The 21,217-nt window shown below is 47.8% G+C and overlaps 1 protein-coding gene across 1 annotated transcript in view; it reads left to right on the plus strand.

Annotated features, from left to right (window-relative positions):
* The window catches only part of ADAP1 (ArfGAP with dual PH domains 1), a 51,193-nt gene that overhangs the window by 11,299 nt on the left and 18,677 nt on the right, over positions 1-21,217 (plus strand). The window contains exons 3-4 of the mRNA XM_039731913.1: positions 1,244-1,335; positions 8,776-8,858. Coding sequence (XP_039587847.1) covers positions 1,244-1,335; positions 8,776-8,858 — 175 coding nt within the window. The remainder of the gene's footprint in view (positions 1-1,243; positions 1,336-8,775; positions 8,859-21,217) is intronic.

A 21,217-nucleotide genomic window follows, 5' to 3' on the forward strand; every position in this document is an offset into this window, starting at 1 on the left:
ATTATCTTCTCTTGTTTCTCACAGTATCTCCAGTCTAGACTAGACCTCTGGTCTGCCATCCCCCTACCCAGCTCAGCTGTCTCTGGCTTTGTTGCTCTTGAATTCACAGCTTGAAAAACCAAACCCTCACATTATAAATTCTCTCTATTTGTGCCCCACACCAGCCTGGATTTGAGTGGTGCTGCTAAAGGCACCCAGGAAACCTTTCTGCTTTGACTGCTGGTGTCTTCAAGGGCGTGAAGAACTCCACCAGTCATTGATTTCTGTCTTCTGTGTGTAGAGTTGAGGTTTTTCTGAAAGCTGCACCCCATGGTGTTGTGTATTTTTTGACAATAGGCCTTAGTGTTCCATGAGTTTTTCCTTCCCTTGTATTTTTTTTGGGAGTAGATTGAATATGTAAATGTGAGAAATTCAAAACCATGACAGTAATAAAAAAAAAATTTGAAAAAAGCTTAGCTGCTTGTTATGTTTGTATGCTTGGCATTTGACACAAACCAAAATGTATTTAGCATGGCTGCCTGGAAAAGAATGGGGTTTGTACACTTATAAAGTGAATTTCAATAAACACAATATATGAATAAGGAAATAAGTAGTTTTCTTTGCTGAGTTCTCAGCCAGCCATTTGTGTATCAGAAGAAAAGGAGGGCTGTCAGGGGAGATAGAAACATTATATATTTATTTATTGGAAAGGAGGGCTGTGAGGGGAGATAGAACTTTTATATATTTATTTGTTTCTTTATTTATTTATTTGTCTAGCACTTCAAGCTCCTTCCTGAGGTAGCTGCAATGACTTTGCAAAAACAAACTCATCCTTTTGGCACAAGTGATGTGATCTGAGGCACAGGATGTGTTGTCAGAGGCTATCACCCTGCTGGAGCTGTAACACATGGAGCCCAAAAGCCAGTGGGAGGTTTTTTCCCTCTGGTTACCAATCCCACCCTTGGATTCCTGGGATCCATCTGGTTCCCATGCCTGAGGGGGAAATGCCTCCTGCTCCTGTGGGGTCATGCAGGTGGGGCTGGGACGTGTCCTCAGCATCATTTTAAGCTGTAGGACCCCTAGCAATAATAACTAATATTTGTTTGCAGCAACCCTTCTGTGCACAGCCCTGGGCAAACCTCTCAGCAAGAGAACAGGTCCCCCATCCCAATAATTTCATTGCTCTGTAGAAGTAAAAGAGAATAAAAGAAAATACTGTTAATATTTCCTTAATTCTTTCTGGGTTTTTTTTCTCTTTTTACAGTTTATGGCCTCGAATGGAAACAATGTAGCAAAAGCAAAATATGAATCTAAAATGCCACCGTTTTATTATAAACCAACGTATCTTGACTGCCAGTAAGTAAATACCTCTGCTGGTAAACAACATTTATTTGTTTGTGCAGCTGCATCCTCTGTAATACATTAGTTTTAGCATAAGACTTTTTTTTTTTTGCCACAGTGGAGGTTTCATTTATAAAAGATCCTGAAAATGTTTTTCCTTCTGCACGCATATGGTAGAGTTTATGCTACGTGTGGGATCTTATTTAATAAGTACAGTTGAGATGATGCAGGGGAGTCAATAGTTTGTCTGTTCCCCAGGCTCTTCCAAGTTCCTAGAGCTGCAAGAATGCCAATTTTTACCCATTGATTTCCCCTGCCTTTCCAAATCCCCCTTCTGCATCACGGCAGAACTTGCTAATCTGCTGTGTGAGATGCTGGGTCATTTGTATTGCAAAAATACTGGGGGTCTGTGTTGTTTTTTTTTTACCTCGATGACAAATAATCTCCTCCATGGAGGCAGCTAAAAGGGACCCTGCCTGGGCTGGGAGAGCTCCCAGGGACCCTGGTGTGGCTCTCTGAGCTCCCAGGGACCCTGGTGTGGCTCTCTGAGCTCCCAGGGACCCTGGTGTGGCTCTCTGAGCTCCCAGGGACCCTGCTGGGGCAGCCACTCCATCCACAGCCCGTGCCCATGGCTGAAGGAGCAGCTCTGTGCTGGGCTGGGAGCCTGTGAGGAGCTGGAGCAGGGCATTGAAAGGATTTGTTGTTGATTCTTTTTGGTTATTTACTGATTCCCTGGGAGGGTGAGGCAAGGCCAGCCTTCCTGGGAGCAGCTGGAAGATTCATTTCTGACCCTTTTCTGGTCCCAGCTTCCTGTGCCTGTTCTGCACTGGGACAATTGCAGCCTGCATGGCTGATTCCTGTGCTCAGCCTGGGCTCTGCTCTGCCAGGGGCTCTCTGGACCAGCACTGCTGGGTCCCTGCCACAGCAGCAGGATGCAGGGGATGGATGTGACCTCTCAGAGGAGCAGAGAATCTCCTGGCTGCTGCAGGATCAGCACTGTGGGCACATTTCACCCTGGCAGTGTCTCCAGGGTGCTGTGCCCAGTTGTGTTTCTTTCTCCTGCTCAGGGCTCTCTCGGCAGAGGCATGCTGAACAAGTGCAGGGGAGTGCTGCTTTTTACAGGGATGTATATTTAGCTTTTCCCCGCCTCGCTGCAGTCCAGTCACTGCAATAGCATGAGCTGTTCCCAGCCTGCAGCCCTGGGAAGCTTTGCCATGGGTGACACCTCCATCCAGCACTGGCAATGATTCCAACCATGTTCTACAGCACTGAGAGCTTCTGGTGCTTCTGATTCCAACAGCAGCACATGCTGGACAGCTGCAGTGCCTGGGCAGCTGTTGGCACATGTGAAGCTTCTTAATTTTGTAATGCTGTTTCTGGAATCCCTCTGCTTTGGTTGCATGAAAATTATGAAGTTTGGGGCAAGAGGGAAGTGCTGCAGTGCCATCTTGTCCTTTTTTCTTCTTGCCTACAACGTTGTGGTTGCTCTTTGGGAAATTCATGGTGTTTGCCTGCTGGATTTGGTTTCTGTATCCTTCAAAAACCCCATTGTAGCTTCCTGGTTCTGCATGACACTTGGCAAAGGTCAGAGGAGTTGGAGGGGTGCTCTGGAATTGCCCAGGGAAAGTTCCTATGTGAAATATGAATAATATACCAAAAAAAAACAACCCCAAAACAAAAAATCCCCTTCTTTTCTCTCATTTTCTCTGTCTGCCAGCACCCATGCCCCAGGGACAGTGACCAGAGCAGCCAGCTCCTGTTCCTCTGGGGAGTCCCTAACAGTGAAATGAGTCCCAGACTCTGGGATGTTCCCACCCCACCACAGTGTTGGCCCAAAGAGCTTTGGGTGTGGAATTTAAACCACAAAACCTCTCTCTGGATGGTCACAAAGGGTCATGGCCCAGCTTGGTACACCACAGCAGCAGATGGAGAGCTGTGAAACAGATTTTTGTGGGGCAGTTACATTACAAGCACATGGCTGAGTTTTGAGTCACCACTCAGCAGCAGGTACTCATCTTGAGTAAAAGCAAAGGAAAAAGGCTTTGTTCAGTATTTTACTTGGGTGAAAACTGACAGAAGAAAGTGAGATAATCTCTTACTGGGCTTTTGCAGAACTGGCAGTACACCCCTGTCCCTGCCCAACACTTCCCATGGTTTTCTGGTGCTTGATTTGGGAATGCAGAGCCTCATCCCGTGGAATTGAGAACGAGCTGCAGTGCTTTGCTCTGCTCCTCTCTCTGCTTGGATAAGTGGGAGCTACATCTGCTCCTCATGCAGAGCAGTTCAGTGTGCTGGCTGTCAGCACAGCAGAAGGGGGCAGGGGGAGAGGGCTTGGGCTCTGCTGGTTCTGTGGTACCTGCAGCGAGAGGAGACGTCAGTCAGGGAGAGGCACACACCTTGAGGAGTCATCCCTGTGCTCATCCAAAGAACTGCAGTTATTAGCTGAAGTGCCTTTTGGTATTGATTGAGATGTGCAGAGGGAAAATTGCCTGTGAGATTTCTGGATTATTTTTTTTTTATCATTTGAAGTTTGGTACATTTGATAGAGGAGCTACCAAGCCCATCACCTCAGTCTGGTGTGGGGAGATCAGCATGGCCCCTCCTCTGCCATGCCTGGGCATTGTGGCACCCAGGGGTGCAAACTTCTCACCACTTCCTCTGTCACCTCTTTTTGCCAGTATTTCATAGATTACAAAAGCTTTATAGATATAAAACCTTCATTACATTATGTCCACAGGGGTAAAACTGAGATTTGCTCAGGTTCCTAGTTACTAATAAGCATTTTCAGATTTTACATTCACAGCTTTCAGAAGTCTTGGGTGTAAAGTTTGAGGTGGCCACTGGGAGTGGTTGCTCATCCCTTCATTCCCAGGTGGTGGAGCCTCCTTGGTGCCTCAAACTGGGCACTCAGCCTCGGGAATTCTTCGAGTCACCCAAGTGCTGAGATCTGCCCAGTCCTTCAATCCTCACCAGCCACAGGATTTTCTCTTCTTGTTCATTTTCTCTTTGCTGTTAGCTTGTAAACCTCTTAATTCATATTGATTCCTTTAATTTCCAAAGGAAATTGCTACAAGGTTAAGGTAGTACTGACAAGAGGCTGTTTCCTACATGTTTTTAATTGGTGTGTAACTGTTCTGAAAACTAGTGTTGGGGTGTAATGGACAGTGCATGTAAGCAATCAAACAAAAAAGGAACCTGTTAGCTTTTTAACTGAGAATGTTGTGATTTTGCGTACAGAATAATTTTTAACTTCTCCAAATCCATAAATGCAAGGGCTTTATGCCCTGAGAGCCAGACCCCTGTCTCTTTGCTCTCCTCTGGCAGCTTGCTGTGGGGTGCTGGTCTTGGCAGGGGGATGGCACATCAATCCTCAGGCTCTACAAGCTGAGTGATGCACAGCGAGCCTGAAGAAACCCCCAGCTGTCTCATGCCTCCACAAAGCTCTTTAAAAGCAAGTCCTCACAGCAAGACCTTACTAGATAGGAAGAGAGTGTGAAGCTAGACAGGCTTTTTATGCTGCAGTGGCTCTCCTTGCAGTCTGAGCAAAGAATCTGGACTCTGACTTAAAATTTCATTAGAGCAGTTGTTTGACAGAAACCTGGCATAGCTGCATCCACCAAGCTGCCTGTGGAAAGCATGCTGGCTTTTTCTGGAAAAACCTCTGACAAATTCCAGAAGCTACAAATTTGGCTTCTGGAAATGGTGTTTCTGGATGACATTCATTTCTTTTGTGTCTCTTGGACCTGATGGTGCCTCACAAGGATGCAGGGCAGTGATGGTGTGTGGTGTTTGGTGTCTTTTGGGCCACTTTCACCTCTGCCTGGGGTTTCTTGTCTGTCATATATCTCCAGAAAAGCCACAGCTTCTATGTGCAGCATCTGTGGGTGTGCTCTGGAGTGCATCAGCCAGCCCAGCTGAGAAAAAATCAGTCTTGGGGAAAAAAATAAACTGGAGACTGAATTTGGCTGGCCAGCACCTCCTCCACACAGCTCACTGAAGCCATGCAGCCACAGTTTGATATTAAACTGCTTGAGCAGCTTTTCCTGTGGTGCTTTTTGCTGTGAGCTTTGAGTAGGTGGGACCAAGATAAAGCTGCTCCAGTGGCTTCTTCTGGAACCTTCCTTGCTGGCCCCTGGCAGAGCCCTTGTGTTCATGTGGGTGGTCAGGAAAGCAAACAAGTGCCTGCAGTGGTGCTGGCAGTGCTTTGTCAGCCTCTGGACCTGCTGTCCCTCAGTCAAGCTCAGTCCTTTCCCATTTGGGGGATGAATTTTCCCTTCTTCTGTTGGATTTCCTTAGCATTTTGTTTTGTTGGTGGGGTTTTTTTGATTTGCCTCTAGGTTTTTGATGAGTACAAGAACTTTTCTGTTCTAATTGCCAAAAAATGACAAGTTCCCTGTAACCAGCAGCCTGACAGACTTTAGGTGGGCTGTTAAAGCTTTTGGAGTTGATGCTGAAAGCTGTGCATCTCCACAGTTTAGGAATGATGCACTTACATTTTTTTTAACAAACACAAATAATATATTTGCTGATTTGCTGCATTATCCCATCACCAGAAATGCAGTAAAATACCAGGGGGCTGCTACTACAGTCCTTTTTGGTCACAGACCTCCTTTTGGAGTCAAAGGTGGATTTGGATGAAGGCTTCTATGTTGGTTATGTGATGCCTGCCCTGGGTTACCTACACACATATTCGTGCCTGGAAAAGTACATTTCAACTAAAACAGATAGTTCTGAAGTCCCTCAGTATATACTTAAATTAAGATGAAGTCAGCAGTCTACTGGAAGTGGTGGCTGTTTTCATACCATCCCTGTGTGGTTTGAGATCTTCTGCCCTGGAATTGCTCTCAGCCCCTGCAGATCCCAGGACACATTCCTGCTCCTGTATGAATTCATCAGAGCTGTGCTGGTGGAACTGGGGTTTAGCACCAGCAGCTTTTTATGGCAGGATTGCATCTAGTCCAAGAGAGTGAATGTGGTGAAATCCCTGCTCAGCTTCTCTCTTGCAGGGAAGGGAGATGGTGAACTCCTCGCTGTCCTGGTTGGGTTTTTGTTTTGGTTTCTTTTACTGGAGTTGTTCTGCTTTCTATAAATAACCACTGGAGCAGAAGCTGCAGCTGGTGGCCTTGCACTGAGCTGTCCAAACTGTGGGCTGCTCTCTGGTGTGTTCTGGGTTTTGGGAAGTTATTGCTGAAAGAGCCTGGGTTTGTGATGATAAGGAAAGGGGAAGAGTGTGTGAATGCCAGGAAGCTGCTGGGAAGGTGGCACAGCTGGATTCCATTGCAGCCACTCCTGCTCAGGGCCAGATGTTGAGAGAGGCCAGCTAGAGCATTCTGCAGCTGCTCAGGGTTCCCCTGGGGCGTGGTGCCTGCTGGCTGCCCCGGGGGTGCCCCCTTGCACAGGAGCTCTGGGGCAGCGATGCCGTGGGCAGGCAGGGACCTGCTCCCCCAGGGATGAGCCCTGCAGGGTGTCTGCTGCACAATCTGCATCCTGCAGCAGGAGAGTTTCCCCACTGCTGCACATGAACCTTAATTTGTGCTGTATTTAAAGCCCCATGCTGGAAGGCTGACTCTCAGAACTCGGAGCAGCTGCAGCTCCTGCTGAATCCACTGACGTCAGCTGGAGCTGAGGGTGGTGTGAATTTTCTTCCTCCCAGTTCGATCCCAAATCATCTTGTTGAAAAGGTCCAAGTTTGGCTTCAGTGATAACAAGCTGTCCGCAGCAGCTGGCCAGGAAAAATTGCAAGAAGAATAGTAAATTCAAGTATTTGTGTTTATTTTATTATTTAACTTTGGTAGCTCTGCTGATTAGGGACAACATTATAGAGCAGGCATTTTAGTGCCACATTTTGGGTCATCAGGTTTTTATGTTTGTGATATCAGATCCATAAAAGGCATCCTGCTGGACCCAGAGAAGCCCCTTTGGGTGCTGGATGGGGTTTGAGCAGCCCCATGGCAGGGGAGTTGGAATTAGATGAGCTTTAAGGTCCCTTCCAAGCTTTCTGAGATTGCACAAAGCACACCTGAACCTCCTGAGGATGGGCTGCACCCAGACCAGAGCACAGCACAGGGTGGCAGCAGGAGGGAGTTGGGTGCTCAGAGCTCACAGTCAAACTTGGCAGATGTGTAACAGCTGAAGGTCAGTCAAGGGAACAGGAGAAAAGGGCAGAGGCAGACCTGGGGCACTGTTTGTATTACAGCAGGAGCCCACAGCTGGGTTTGGGGCCAGGGAAGCAGTGGTGCTCCCTGAGCCTTGGGGAGAAGGCTGGTGCCCCAACCAAGGAGCTGACACAATGGGGGGAACAAAATCTAAGTAATTATTTCCTCCTTTATTGCCAGGAAACCAATCACAGCCACAGTTCTCATTGGACAGTGTCTTGCAGAATTATTGAATGTGTTTGCTGTACCTGCAGATGAATTTTCATAAGCAGTGTTGGTATGTTTATATTCTTTGAGCATTTCTGGGATGTGGCTGCTGAAAAGATACCATTTAGTTTGCATAATCAGCAAAAAAGAAAAGGTGATTAAGCATATGAATAGTTTTCATTGGCAGAGAAGTTGATGTGTTGAAATGTGTTGGTTTTACAAAACACACTCAGTGCTGGGGGATCTTTTACTGTCTTCAGTGTAGGCAGCTCCAAAATGTCTGCTGTGAAGCTGGGATAACACATGCCTTTATTTCTGAGTGTGATCTGCCTGCTTGGGCTATTTAGGGTTCTAGGGCAATTAAGAAATAAGTTCAGTTAAAAATGGTTTGAAGCAACTTCCAGCATATTCCAGATCAAAGTTACTTCATTGGTTCAAGCCCTCATGCTGAAATAAAATAGCAAAAAAAAAAAAAAAAAAAAAAAGAAATCTTTGGGGTATTTTTTTCCTTTTTGGAAATTGTGGTCTTGGTGTATAGGTCATCTGTATTATTTCAGTATTAAAAGTAAAGGACTTTTTAATCATGTTTGCTGCCATGCATCATAGACTGCTTTCTTAAACTTGGCATTATGGGCTGTGAGTTTGGAAGAGCTTGGCCAGATGGGTTTTCAGCACCTTCTGCTTCTGTATTGATATCTTCAGGGCAATAATCTCTCTTTTGTATGTGGCTGGGATTTTTCATTTACTCATCCTGTTCCCTGAAGAATGTGGCCTGAGAAAATTAGGTCTGAAATGGTTCATATACTGAGGGAATTTTTTACAGAGGCTGATTGGGTGGGTGGGGACAGGCTGTTCTGCTAAAGCTGTGCATTGTTTTAAAATAAGTTTCCAATAAAATTGGATGTACAAGGAAATTATTTATTGTTGTCCAACTGTACGCAGAAGAAACCCTTGACTCCAGACTGTGCAATGCAATTTTTGGAAGACTTTTAAATCACACTTGTGCTTTCATTGAAAAGCAAATTAATAGTTTGACTTCTTTCTTAGTGTGTCTTGGACCATGTTTCCTTCTCTTTGTATTTTTTTTTTCCAGATTACTGCGGGAGCAGTGGATCAGAGCCAAATATGAACGAAAAGAGTTCATCCACAGTGAGAAGCAGGAGCCTTATTCTGCAGGTAGTGAAAGACACTTCTGGCTGATAATTTTTTTTATGTTCAGCACCTTCCATGTTCTTCCTCTCTGTTGATGTTCTTTATGTTGATTATTGCCCATATGTCATTAAATAGAAGTGTGGTCTTTTGCACAAGATCCCTCCTGGCATTCCCTGTATTTGATTGGGAATATTGGGAATTTGGATGCCTGATGGAAACATATCAAAGTCTTTCTGTTGATTTCCACGGGCTGTTCACCAGGAGCGAGTCAGGCCAAGCAGCAGTGGGTTTGTTTCTGGAGCAGGAGGTGTGAGGTGGATTGAAGTGCAGATAAAGGGTGTTGGTGTCCTCGAGGTGACTTCTGCTCTGTAGAGCAGCAGCACTGTCAGCCTGGTTTGGTGGTGCTGGCCGTGTGCAGCACGTCCCCTCTCTCCCAGGGAGCTGTCCCTGTCCCTGCAGGGTGCTGCAGGTGTCAGCAGTGGCACTGCTCTCCCTGGAGCACAGGCAGGGCTTGGCAGATGCAAAGGTGCAGCTGCTGTGACAGAGCTCCCTTCAGAGCTCCCTTCAGAGCTCCTTCAGAGCTCCTTCAGCAGGTGACCATAGCCTTGCCAGGGGCTGGGGTAGCAGAGCAGTGGGCTTGGTGATTTTCTTGCAGAAGGGTTGATCACAAATCTTGCAGGATTTGAAGAGGAGACACAGAGCTCCACCGTGTTTGTTGTGTGGCTGCACCAGCGTCAAAGTGCATTAAATTAGCTGGGTATTTCTTTGCTATATGTAAGTGGCATTTAATTTATTCTGCGTATTAAGTAGTTGACACCAGCTATGTGCTTGGATGACTCTGGGATAATTTTATTAGCAAAGACCATGTTACAGATTAAAGGTTAAAATATTATTTTCATGATGCTTTTCAAGACTAATAATATGCAGGTAGCTCCAGCAGTTTGCTGTTATGAAAACCACAATTAAATTCTGATCTCATATATTCTCAATTTATGTTTTGAGCATTTCAGCTCTGCTGTATTGTGTACATGAGGCACACAGTGTGTGGGGAGTATCCATATTCATAGAGAGTACATTAGGTGCATTTTTATTTCAGGTTTTATAAAAAGCTGTCTGCTGGAGTCGGACGTGTTCTATTAGCAATAAATAGTTTGATTTCTTAGATAATTTTTGAATGTATCTGCCAATGTCTGTATAATACCCACCCAAGAATAATGTTTCCTATTTCTACCATCCAACTTCTGGGTATAAAAGCTGGGATTCAACCAAGTACTTGAGAAAAATGAATAACTTTAAGCACATGATGAGTCCTTTTGACTCTGAGAAGAGTGTGTACCTGGTTAAAGTGAAGTAGGTGCTTCAGTGCTGTGTGGGAAGAAGGGCAGTGTGTTCTGAGCTCTCTGAAAGATATTATAAGAAGTATTCAAAGGGGAGTTTATTTTAGCAGCGTATTTTGTAGGTGTTCTTCAGTAATGTGGCTGCATCATATTTGACTGCATGCTGAAGTGATAGGGTTTTCTCACCTCTCTTTGAAGTTCAAAAGCCATTAAATACAGAACAGAAGAGAAGAGGGTGAGCCATTTTCAGTGAGCAGTGCTCTGGGGAGGAGGAGGGGAAGAGAAGCAGGCTGTGGGCATCGTGTGAGTGGTGTATAAGTGATTTTAGGTTGTGAATTGTCTTTGAGAATGGCACTACCTCCAAAATCCAGCATGGGAGCCACACAAATGACCTGTGCATCTGGGATGTCATTTGTTGTTTGTTCTGGACAGTAAATTCTGAGGTGGCTCCCCCTTAGGGGGACCAGGTTGATGTTACAACAAAACAAATCTGGGCATGCACACACCAAACTCCCAGTGGCAGCTTTCCTCTTCTGCTGCCCCATCACAGCCCCAGGTGTGGCTGCTCCACCCTGTCCCAAAAAGTGCTCCTCCTCAGCCTGTCCTGCAGACCAGCTGCTGATGCACTTTTCAGCTCTCAGGCTGGGGGCTGGATTTTTCCTGGGGTCGTGCCCTGAGAAGGGAGCCCAGGGAAAGCCCTGTGTGCTGTGGGAAGGCAGCACTCTGAATGCACACAATCGTTTATCCTGTAAATATCACCTAGCCCAGCATTAACTCAGCACTGCCGAGGCCATGTCCCCAGCAGAAATGGGTGTGTTGGGCAGTTCTTGTCCCATCCCAGTGCCATGGGGCTGATCTGTCACTGCGCTGCCCACCCCACATCCAGCTGTGTCTCACTGGGGTGTACTTCTATCCCTGTTCCTCCTAATGCTGTCTCAGACCATCTTTCCTCGCCCTCCTGAATTCCCTGGGGCAGTGTCAGGTTACCAGTTTCTAAGCATGAAACATTTTGTTGCTAATAGAAATGTCAGTATCCATTTTCTCGTGTTTGCTGGAAGATTTAATTCCATTTTCCAATCCCAAGGGCTATTTTGCATTCTGATGTTTGTTCAATAATTGCATGAAAAATAGGAAAATGCTATATTGGAATAGTTTTGAGCGACATCCTTTTCCAGGCAGCCTGATGGAACCCAGGTCAGAAATTCAGTGTCTTTCAGAATATCCTTTGGGGAGAGACTGTCTGGAGCCTGTGGATGCCAAGCAGAAGCTATCAGAGCTGAACTGCCAGACCCAGGAGAAATGAGCCTGGGGACAGGAGTGTCAGATGTGCAGGGCAGCCTGGCAGTAGGATGCAGCAAACTTCAGCTGCTGGGGAGGGGGATGAGTAGGAGGCAGTGTGGGATGCAAAGGCAGCAGCTGCCCCAAAGGGTCTTGAATATCTCCCAAACTGCTGGGAAACATCTGCCTCGTGGGATGCAGAGTGATGCCAGGCTGCAGGATCAGAACTGGGAAACAAAGACACTTCCCATGTGCAGAAATCCCCAGTGTGGGCAGTGCTGGGCGCTGAAACCAGCTCTAGAGCCTGGCAGGAGCCTGGCTGTGGATCCCTGGGTCCTGCTCCAGCCCCCAGTGAGATGTCCCCTCTTGGGCAGTGCTGTGGTACCTGCAGTCACAGCCCCTCACCCTCGGCGGGAGATCACAGTGGAAACTCCTGTGAGGGAGATGTAGAGCTCCTTGCTGCCCCGGGAAGCCTTGGAGCACAGGCCCATGTGCTGCTTGTGCCCCGTTGGCGTTTCTGACTGATGGTTCTGTGCTTGATGAGTTGATCAGCACCATGGACTGCAGAGTTGAGATGGTGCAGTGAGATCAGTAAAACTGTGATTAAATGTTTCAGTGATCCACTATTGATTCTCAGAGACATCCTCTGATACATTTGAGCTCTTCATTCAGCTGTAGTATGAGCTAAATAATTTGTTTGCCCTGGCCAGACTTCATGAAGCAAAACATTATTTACACCTCAGCAATCCTAATTAACACCGTGGCCACATCCCTTTCTCTAGCAGCACATTTCTTGTACAGCAGCACAGAATGATGCCAGGCTTGAGACTCTCACATTAACATGTTTCAGGTTGGCTTTATCCCTTCTGGTAAATGAGCTGGCAAAATTACTGTCAGTCTCCAGCTAATTGTCCCTCCTAAAGGAGTTTAATGGGGCATGGGTGCTGAATTCTCCTGGAAACAGGGGACGGTTCCTAATTGCCATCAAAGTCTGGATCTGTATCTCAAGGCAGTTGCAAGGTTTGATAAATTTTAAAAATATTTTTATCAGTTTTAAAAAGCTTGGTTGTTTTCCACTGCTGTTGATAGATGGCAGTTATGGCAGTGCTTCCAGGAAAACCTGCTGGATGTTAGTTCAGTTAGGTGCTCTTGACTTCTCTTAATCAAAGGGATTTATTTTAATGAAGGAAGAGGTGGAGTAGGCAAAAGGGAATAGTATTTGCAGGGCTGGAGCACTGTGATGACAAAAACTGGACAATGTGCAGCTGCTCTGACGCATCTCAAACTACAGATGAGAGAATGGGAATGTGGCTGAGACAAAAAATGGGAATTGTTTTCCCTTTGAACTTTGATTTCACTGCTTTCATTCATTGGTCTCGGGACGCTGGGGCTCCTCAGCTGATGAAAATTGTCATAGGTCCCATGAAAGTGTTGGAGGAATCCAGATTTGCAGCAGGTGAAGGTTTGAACCCTGACCTTTGGGGTGGAAGTTGGAGGACTGGGATTATTTGACTGGTACATCCACAGCTGGGTGGGATGACCTCTTGTGTTGCAGAGTAAAATAATGTGGTGCTACTGTGAGCTTCCACTGGAGCTGCTGAGAAAGCTGGAAGATACAGGCAAAACTTTGGGCATATTAGCAAAATCAGTGATGGTCAGGGCTTTAGGCTCTGTTGGATTGTATTCCTGTGTTTGTCGTGCTGTGGGCTGGATCATGTTGTCACTATTCAGGTTTATTTAGGTAGCATTTCTCTGGTGCTGCCTATTTTCTTGTACTATCTTCTGTCAGCACCCTTAGGATTACTTGGCTTCTATGTTGTTTCCTATTTGTCTGCAAATATGATGGCAAAATAAATTATGAGACATAAAAGAACACCCTAAAATAGTAAAATCTGTTAATGTGCACTTTCCATTCCATGAGGCTCTTGCATAATTTGGGCAGCAGTTTGAATTAATTTTCCCCTGCACTCACACAGTTGGAAGGAGCTCTGACTGCAAAGCACCAGAGAAAACACAGGGGACACAAAAATGTCCTTTCCCAGTGTGAGGAGGAGACCCTTATTAGCTCAGTGTGACCTGCAGTGATGTAATGCAGTTTATTTTGGGCCTCATCAGACAAAACAGTGAGCAGTGTTGCAGTTAAAATCCAATTATTTTAACTGACAGACCTGATCCTCTGCTGTCTCTTACCCCATTTCCTCCAGCTAGTGAGGAGCTGTGGGTGTCAGAGCCACACCAGCGCTGCTCTGGGCTTTTTCACAGCCTCAGAAACAAATTACAGGGCTGAGCAGCACCCAGGGAGCAAACCAGAGCTAATGGCAGCCTCAGAGGACACGGGGTTTTCTGCACATCAGACAGCCCAGAGCACTGAGCAGAGAAATAAAGCATCAGCCTGAGGGCTGCTGGTGGCCCTTGCTGAGCCCTGAGCACTCTTTAAGGAGATGCTGGTGCAGAAGGGGGTGTGAAGCCACAGGAGAACCTTCCCCTCCCTTTGCTTTGCAGCCAAACTTTGCAGTGAAGCCCAGGGGTGGAGGGGGCCTGGGGACAGGAGGTGTGGTGGCACTGTGGGGTGGGAGCATGAAGGGATGGAGGGATGGAGGGATGGAGGGATGGATGGATGGATGGATGGATGGATGGATGGATGGATGGATGGATGGATGGATGGATAGATGGATGGATGGAGACAGGCAGGGTCTTCTGATCTTTGTGCTTGCAAGAAGAGAGGGTGAGAGTGGAAAAGGGAGCAGGGCACCTCCTGTGCAGTGTGCAGGTTTGGAATGCTGCACAGGGCTGGGGTGGAGCTGTGGTAGGATGTGTGCTGCCCCAGAGGGTGTTTTCCCCAGGTCCTGTCACACCCACAGGCTCAGTGTGCCAGGGAATCACTGCCCTGCTTGGGCTTGGTGCAGTTCCTGTGCTGCAGGGAAGGACAGTTGGACCAGGAGAGAAAAGAGTGCTGGTAGGAAGGTTTAAACAAAGAACAAAGTCCCCATTCAGGGCACTGTAGCAGTGTGAGGGTTGTGGCGACAGAGTGTTCCCAGATTTGGGCTCCCATGAGAGGCGCAAGAGAGACAAAGGTGGGTTGTGTTGTTGGGGTTTTTTTTCCTATTGCTTGTGCTGGTTGATGCTGTCTGGAAGTCTTTGTGTGGAACACTGCTCCATCCCACTGGACCTGCTCCATGGCCAGAGCATCCCCCCATGGGAGTGACTTGATAAGGGTGAGACAGAGCTGATGTGTGAAACCAGCTCCTTGCAAGTGGGGAGAAGTGCTGTAAGTCCTTCCTGTGGCATCCTTTAGCTGCTGACAAGACACTGGACTTGCATCTTAAATAAGAGGGTTAAACCAAACCTCTGTTGCTGAGGTGCTGTCAGCTACATCAAGAGCTGCTTTTAGCACTGGAAGGATTGGAGCCAGCTCGTGTGTGTGGTCAGGATGGTCGCCAGCTGCCATCTCAGCTTCTCTCCTGCAGACCAGCAGGAAGATTTAGTTCACTGTTGTTTTTTCCCCTAGTGCAGCCCACATCCTTGGCTGGTGTTCCTCTTTATATTTCCACCAGCTCCAAGGCAGCTCTCCTGGCTTTTCCCAGGTGAAGGTCTGAGTGTGTTCAGGGTGATGCTGTGCTAACACAGAGCAGGATGGGGGTGTGGCTGGGGGAAAGGTGAGAGCAGATAAATGCCAGCCCCTCACAGAAGGAGAGGCAGTGTCTCACCACAAGGGTGGTTCTGCAAAATGCAGGGATGAGGGTGATTTTTTAAAATTACCCCAAGCAAGAAAGAGAGAGGAGTGTTCAGGAACTACAGGAGCCACATCTGGCTGAAATTATCCAAGATGCTGAGAAGCCAGAGGGAGAGATGGATGAGCAATGCTCACAGAAGCCCTGGTTCCTTAGGAAACAGAGCTCACAGGAGCAGTAAGAGAAACCACGAGATAAAAGCAGCCATGAGGAAGGTTCTCAGCAGCATCTCACCAGGTTTTGTCCAGGCACCATGTGCTGGAGGAGAGTGCAGTGCTGCAGAGCAAGGTCACCTGCCTGGGTGCCCTGGGGTGTGCAGGAGCATCCCAGTGCCTCCCAGGGCTGGGTGGCATTGCCTGCTTTGGGGCTGGTGTGTGTCTGAAGCAATCCTCCATCATTTCCATGCTGTGCTGCACGGCGAGGGCAGGCGCCCTGGCCACGGTGCAGGGCAGGGCTGTGCCTCCTCTCTGACCTGACAAGGTACAGAAACCCTTCAGCACCCTTTGCTTTTCATTTTCCTTAAACCTTTTCTCCCTTCCCCCACTTCCTTATGAGCTTACAACATCTCCTCGTGCTAAAAATAGCCTTTGGTGTGGGAGTGCAGCCCTGGCTCCACACGCCCTTTGTTTGGGGGCTGCAGCACCAGCCTGGGGTAACCCCACCAGTGTCAGAGTGTCCCAGTGTCTGGGTGTCCCAGTGTCAGAGTGTCCCAGTGTCCAGGTGTCCCAGTGTCCCAGTGTCTGGGTGTCCCAGTGTCCAAAGCCAGAGCAGCTCCACCAGCTCATGTCACCAGTTTTGCAGTGGCATCTGGATTTGTACATGGGCCATGAGTGCTCTGCTAAACAAAATCAGTTTCTAATCCCCACTGCCTGCTCAGAGTTTGGGGCAGTGCTGGAATCTCTGCAGGGATTGTGATGTTTCTGTTCCTGTACCCAAACCTGTTTTTTGGGGCAGTGGTGGAATGAATCTCTGCAGATTGTGATGTTTGTGTTCCTGTACCCAAACCCAAGCCACTGGAGGTGTTTCTGCTGAGGGCAATGAGGTTTGAAATGTCACTGTATAAACACCAGGTCACGTTAGACTCTGAACACCACAGTAAAAGCTTTAGTGCCACATAATGCTGGGAATTTATAAATGCCCTGAAAGCCCTGGCTGCGTTAGGTGTCTGTAAAGTGAATAGTATTGTGCAAATAAAGAGTTTATTTTCCCCTCATTCTGCTTTTTTGCTGGCATGTTTCCTGTAATGCCAGTGACTTGCCTCCTGATTTACACCATATATAGAAATGTAGAAAATGCCTAATTATAATTGGCCCTTCTAACATTTTGTGAGTTGAACTTCTGAAAATACTGGCTGCATCTTGATCTAAAGGTCTTGAGTTTTTCAGAAGTTTCTGTGAGTGTAAATCTCTATTTAACCTCAATGCAGATGTGGCTGATGGGCAAACAGCTGTCAAAAGCTTTAGCCAGCCTTGATCTTAGTCCATAGAGAAGAATTTTCAATATAAAGAAATAAGTTAATTTATTTCCACTTAATAGCCTCAAAAAGAAGTTGCTGCTTTGCTCTGACTGCTTTTTAATGTCACTGCTATCTGATGCTAGTTATAAAATGGATTAAATTCTCTTCTGATGCTTGAAAGGCTCAAGCATTAGAGCAGGGCTTTGAGAGAAGCTCTGTAATTTTCTGCTCTGCCCCTCACTGATGGGAAGCTCTTGTTTTTGTGATGCAGGGCAGCAGCATGCATCAGGAAGATGTGGCTGTCACAGGATCTGTGGAGCATCCCTCACTGTGGGATGCTTTTTCGTGCTGTCTTAGACTCTCTTTCCAATCCCTGTAAGAAGATTCCTCATAGACCTAGAGATGGAAATAAAAAAAGTAATAGCAGCGTGTGGTTAAAAAGCAGCAAAAATCTGGTATTTTGTGGAGAGTTCATGTTGGCTTTTGCAAAGCAGAGATGTGGGCATGGAGGGGGAGATGCTTTGGGGTAGGGAGCCATGGCACCAGCTGCCTGCAGTGCATGTTGGTGCTTGGTGTGCACACTGGGATTGCATCAGTGGTGCCTTCTGTTAAATCACCATTTCCAGTAAATTCCCAGCAACTGATTCCAGTATTTGGCTGAACCAAAGCACCAGGTTTGGCTCTCACTGGATTTCAGCAAAACTCTGCTGCAATCTCTGCTCTCAATCCTGCCCTTGTCTGTAAGGGCTTGGCTGCAGGGTCCCAAAGCCTGGCTGCATTTTCCCTCTTCCCAGCTGCTCTGCCTGGCACTGTGGCACCCAGGCCGTGTGTGGTTGTACCCAGGGCAGCTGAAGGTGGGGCTGAGCTCTGGACAGGCTGATTTGGGGCTGAATGAGGAGCCCAGGGCACAGGGATGCTGCACCTCTGGCATGGACCTCTGCCCTGTATCTGTGTCCCAGAGGATGCAGATTTGGCATCACAGCCAGGCAGGGATTGTATCAGGGAATTTGGCTTCCTGGCTGAGTTTTGCAGCCTGCTGTGAGCTTGGTGCTGTGCAGGTTCTGCTGATGCTTCTCTTTGTGGTCGTTGGAGCAGTGGGGAGCATGCAGGATGTCAGGCTAAGTGGCAGCAGGCTCTAGCCCTCTCCAAAAAGGATGCAGCCTACACTACTGTTTTTTTTCAAGGAGCATTTTAGCATTTCAAGGATGCTTAAGAGCATTTTGTTGCATGCAGTGCTCTGAGTGCTGTACAGAGGCCCCCAAAAGCAGCCCCTGCCCAGAGGTTTCCATCAGAGGGCTGGGTGTGAGTGCCTGATGGGAACTGCAAACCCTGCAGCTCTCCCAGCCCAGCACCAAGGTCACTGGAGGCTGATGTGCTGCAGTCAGGAGTGGGTTAAAGCACAAGCAACCTTGCCTGGCACAGAAACCTCCTTCTCCTGCTGCCCAGCCACAGAGCAGCTTCTGTTCTGCAGGCTGACATCAGCGCGGCCGGGACGCGCGTCACGCTGGCAGCCAGGCTGGGGAGCTGCCCCCCCAAAACACCCTCTCGTGGGGCTGCAGCCCCTCCTGGGGGGCTCTGAGCCCCTCCCCACCTGTGCAGCACCTGGTGTGTGTCAGGGTGATGCTGGCAGCCCCAGGAGCAGGGCATGACCCCAGTGGGGCTGTGGGAAGTCTGGCATCCATGCCTTGGCACTTGTGCTTTGGGGTACAAAAAAGGGGAAAAACCTTTTGTCTAATAGGGAGGAAGAGTTTAAGATGAAAGGCTCTGGAGAAAGATTGAAATGGTTGAAGGAGGAAAGTTAACAGAGAAGTATGCTCAGCTGAAGCAGATGGGTCCCCACTGCTGATGCTCAGTCTCCTTTTCATGTCTTCCCAGTATAATCCTTTATGCATTTAGCATTACACAACTCTGTGTCAGGACTTGCTCCAAGAAACCTTTCCCCATCCTCTCCTTGGAGGTTTGAGGGAAATGCAGTCATTGCTTTAAAACAAATGACTGCTTCTTCTTCTGCCTTGGTGTGCCCTGGCACTGCTACTGTGGGGAGTGGATGGGGGCAGATGCTTTGCAGGTCACCTCTGCTCTCTGCAGCCTCACCCAGAGCAAAGCAAAAACTCACTCAGTGAGTGAACAAACATTAAACCAAATTACCTTGGAAGGAAATGGATCCAGTTGAAAACATTCCACTCAGACCAGCAGCAGATCTGAGCCCCAGCCAGACTGACAGCATCCCCAGTGGGTTTGGGAAGGGCTGTCCTGCAGAGCTGCCTGTGCTGGGTCCCAGCCTCGCTCCCTGTCAGCAGCCTCCCCGTACAAATGGTGTAAACATCAAACAGGACTTTGCTGCAGTAAAGACAAGGCACATCAAAGGGCTGTTTAGCAAACTAAACTCAGGAGGAGGATGCAAGGGGAGATGACAGCGTGGTTTGTCTTACCATTGTTTTTTCTTGTGTGAGGGAGCAGGGCTGTGGCAGGGACCCACGCGTGGCATCGCTGCCATGCCAGGATGTGCTGACATTTCCACAGGACTGGCATCACATGAGCAGGAGCTGGAGAAGCCTTTCAGTGCCTTTCAGGAGCTGTTTGGAAGTGCTGATTCAGGCTTGGTGCAGACCCCTCCGAAGGAGCACTGCCGCCTCCCGGGGCTCCGTGGGAATCGAGGGAAGATGCTGCACCACTTCCCTGCCTTGACAAGGATGCACCGCACAAAGTCGCCACCAAAAGGCAAAGGAGAGGGCTCCAAATGCAAAATCTCGTCTTTTAGAGTTAAATTTGGTGCATTTTTATTTTTTCCATCTCTCTGAGCTATGGCAAGAGGCCAGTGACTGCTGTTATGCTTTCCAGGAAATCCATGAACATTGCAGTGACAAAGTGATGGGGCGGTGATGGATCTTACAGATAGCTGCTGTAGGAAGAAAAACATCTAGCAAAGAGAAAATCTCTGATGTCTTCAACTCCCCTAAAGCAGAAAAGCATTTAGGCAGCCAAAAATTGCAGGTGAGAACCTGTGGGTCTGAACTTAGGGGAGGAAGAGCAGCCGGCCAAGCAAGGCATTGGCAGCCAGCCCTGGCAGGGGGGTAGCACCACTGCCAGCTAAAGCTGGATGCTCACAGCTAGTTTAGGATCCAGCTGTAATTTTAACAGCTGGTTCTGTCAAGCTGCCTTCAGCATAGCTCTGATCCAAGCTTCTATAATTAGGCAAGGAGCAGCAGCTCTCGTGCAAGAAGCGAGGCAGCAGCGGTGCAGGGGGAGCAGAGCAGCGTGGGTGTGAGCCTTGCTGAGAGGGATAAGGGCTGCCCCATGAAATTTTAAATAGTTAAATAGTTGGAGGTTGGTCTTTTTTTTTTTTTTTTGTTCTCCATCTAAGGGCTTTGTGCAAAATATTTCTCAAAAAAGCACACCTAAGAAATGTCGTTTCGTTTTGTGTCATCCTTTAACAGAAATATTTACATTTATCAACTCAAATCAAAAGCATTGAATTTGTGGTCAGTTTGAGGTTGGCTGAATTTGCTGAACTAGTGCAGTTTCTCATGGGTGAGGTGGTCTGAGCCTCTCCAGCCTGTGGCAGCTGAATGTGCTGCCTGTGTTTGGGGTGTGCTCTGGATGCTCCCTGGGGATGCCCTGAGTAGTTCCCAGGAGAATCAGTACAGCTGCTGAGGATAGACTAAGATCAATGAATGTGTGAAACACCCCAACTATAATTCTCATGACTCACTCCTGTCCTTGAGCTTTCCCTGTTTGAGGTCAAGCAACTTGAATTAGTGTATTTTGATATTGCTCAGGCTGCCTGTTCCTGTAACCTTGAGTTTTTGCAGTCAATAAATGGACCTATACCAACTGGAGACAGCTGAAGAGAACTACAAGGCTTTGTTCTCCATGTCTTGGATGATAAACATTTAAGGAAAGAATAGGAGAACCATCCCTTTGTATTTTCTGTGCTTTATGAGGGTAGTTCTTGGTGCTCCAGTCTGGTGTTTCTCAGTGATTTTACACTGTGCACATTCACATTCCCTGAGTAATGACACAGGAGCAAAAAGCTGGGGCATCTTTCTTCCACTAATGAGAAGGGAGCGACCAGGAAGCAATAGGATGACAAAGAACATGGGAAAGGCTGTTTTCATGGCAACTCATGGCAGCTTAATTTAATTTCTGCTACAGAAAGATCCGTTTTACTTTAGAGACCTGCACAGGGCTGGGCAGTTTCTGTCTCTCACCAGATAAAGAACATTCTCCAGGGTGAGGTCATGTCTTTTTCTGGAGTTTGCCAGAGATGCAGCTGAGTTAGATCAGCCTCAGCTCTGAACCAGAGCATTTGCTGATGCTTCTTCCTTGCAGCACCAGCCCACACCCACCTGCATTTTCCCCCTGTAGTGAACTCACCCGAGTTTTCACCTTGAAATCTCCAGAGCAGCAGTGGAGGAGCTGTCCACACCCCACCTGTGGGATGCTTACACTGAAATGGGACAGGGAGGTGCCTCCCCAGCTGAATGGGACTGGTTTTACAAATGCTGCTGCTGTTGAGGTGCAGACACAGCAGCCACCTCCAATTTCATAACCAGGGCAGCCCCCAAGGGACACAGGCAT

This window comes from Passer montanus, unplaced genomic scaffold, assembly GCF_014805655.1.
Source record: "Passer montanus isolate IOZ18808 unplaced genomic scaffold, ASM1480565v1 scaffold8, whole genome shotgun sequence".
NCBI classification, from domain to species: domain Eukaryota; kingdom Metazoa; phylum Chordata; class Aves; order Passeriformes; family Passeridae; genus Passer; species Passer montanus.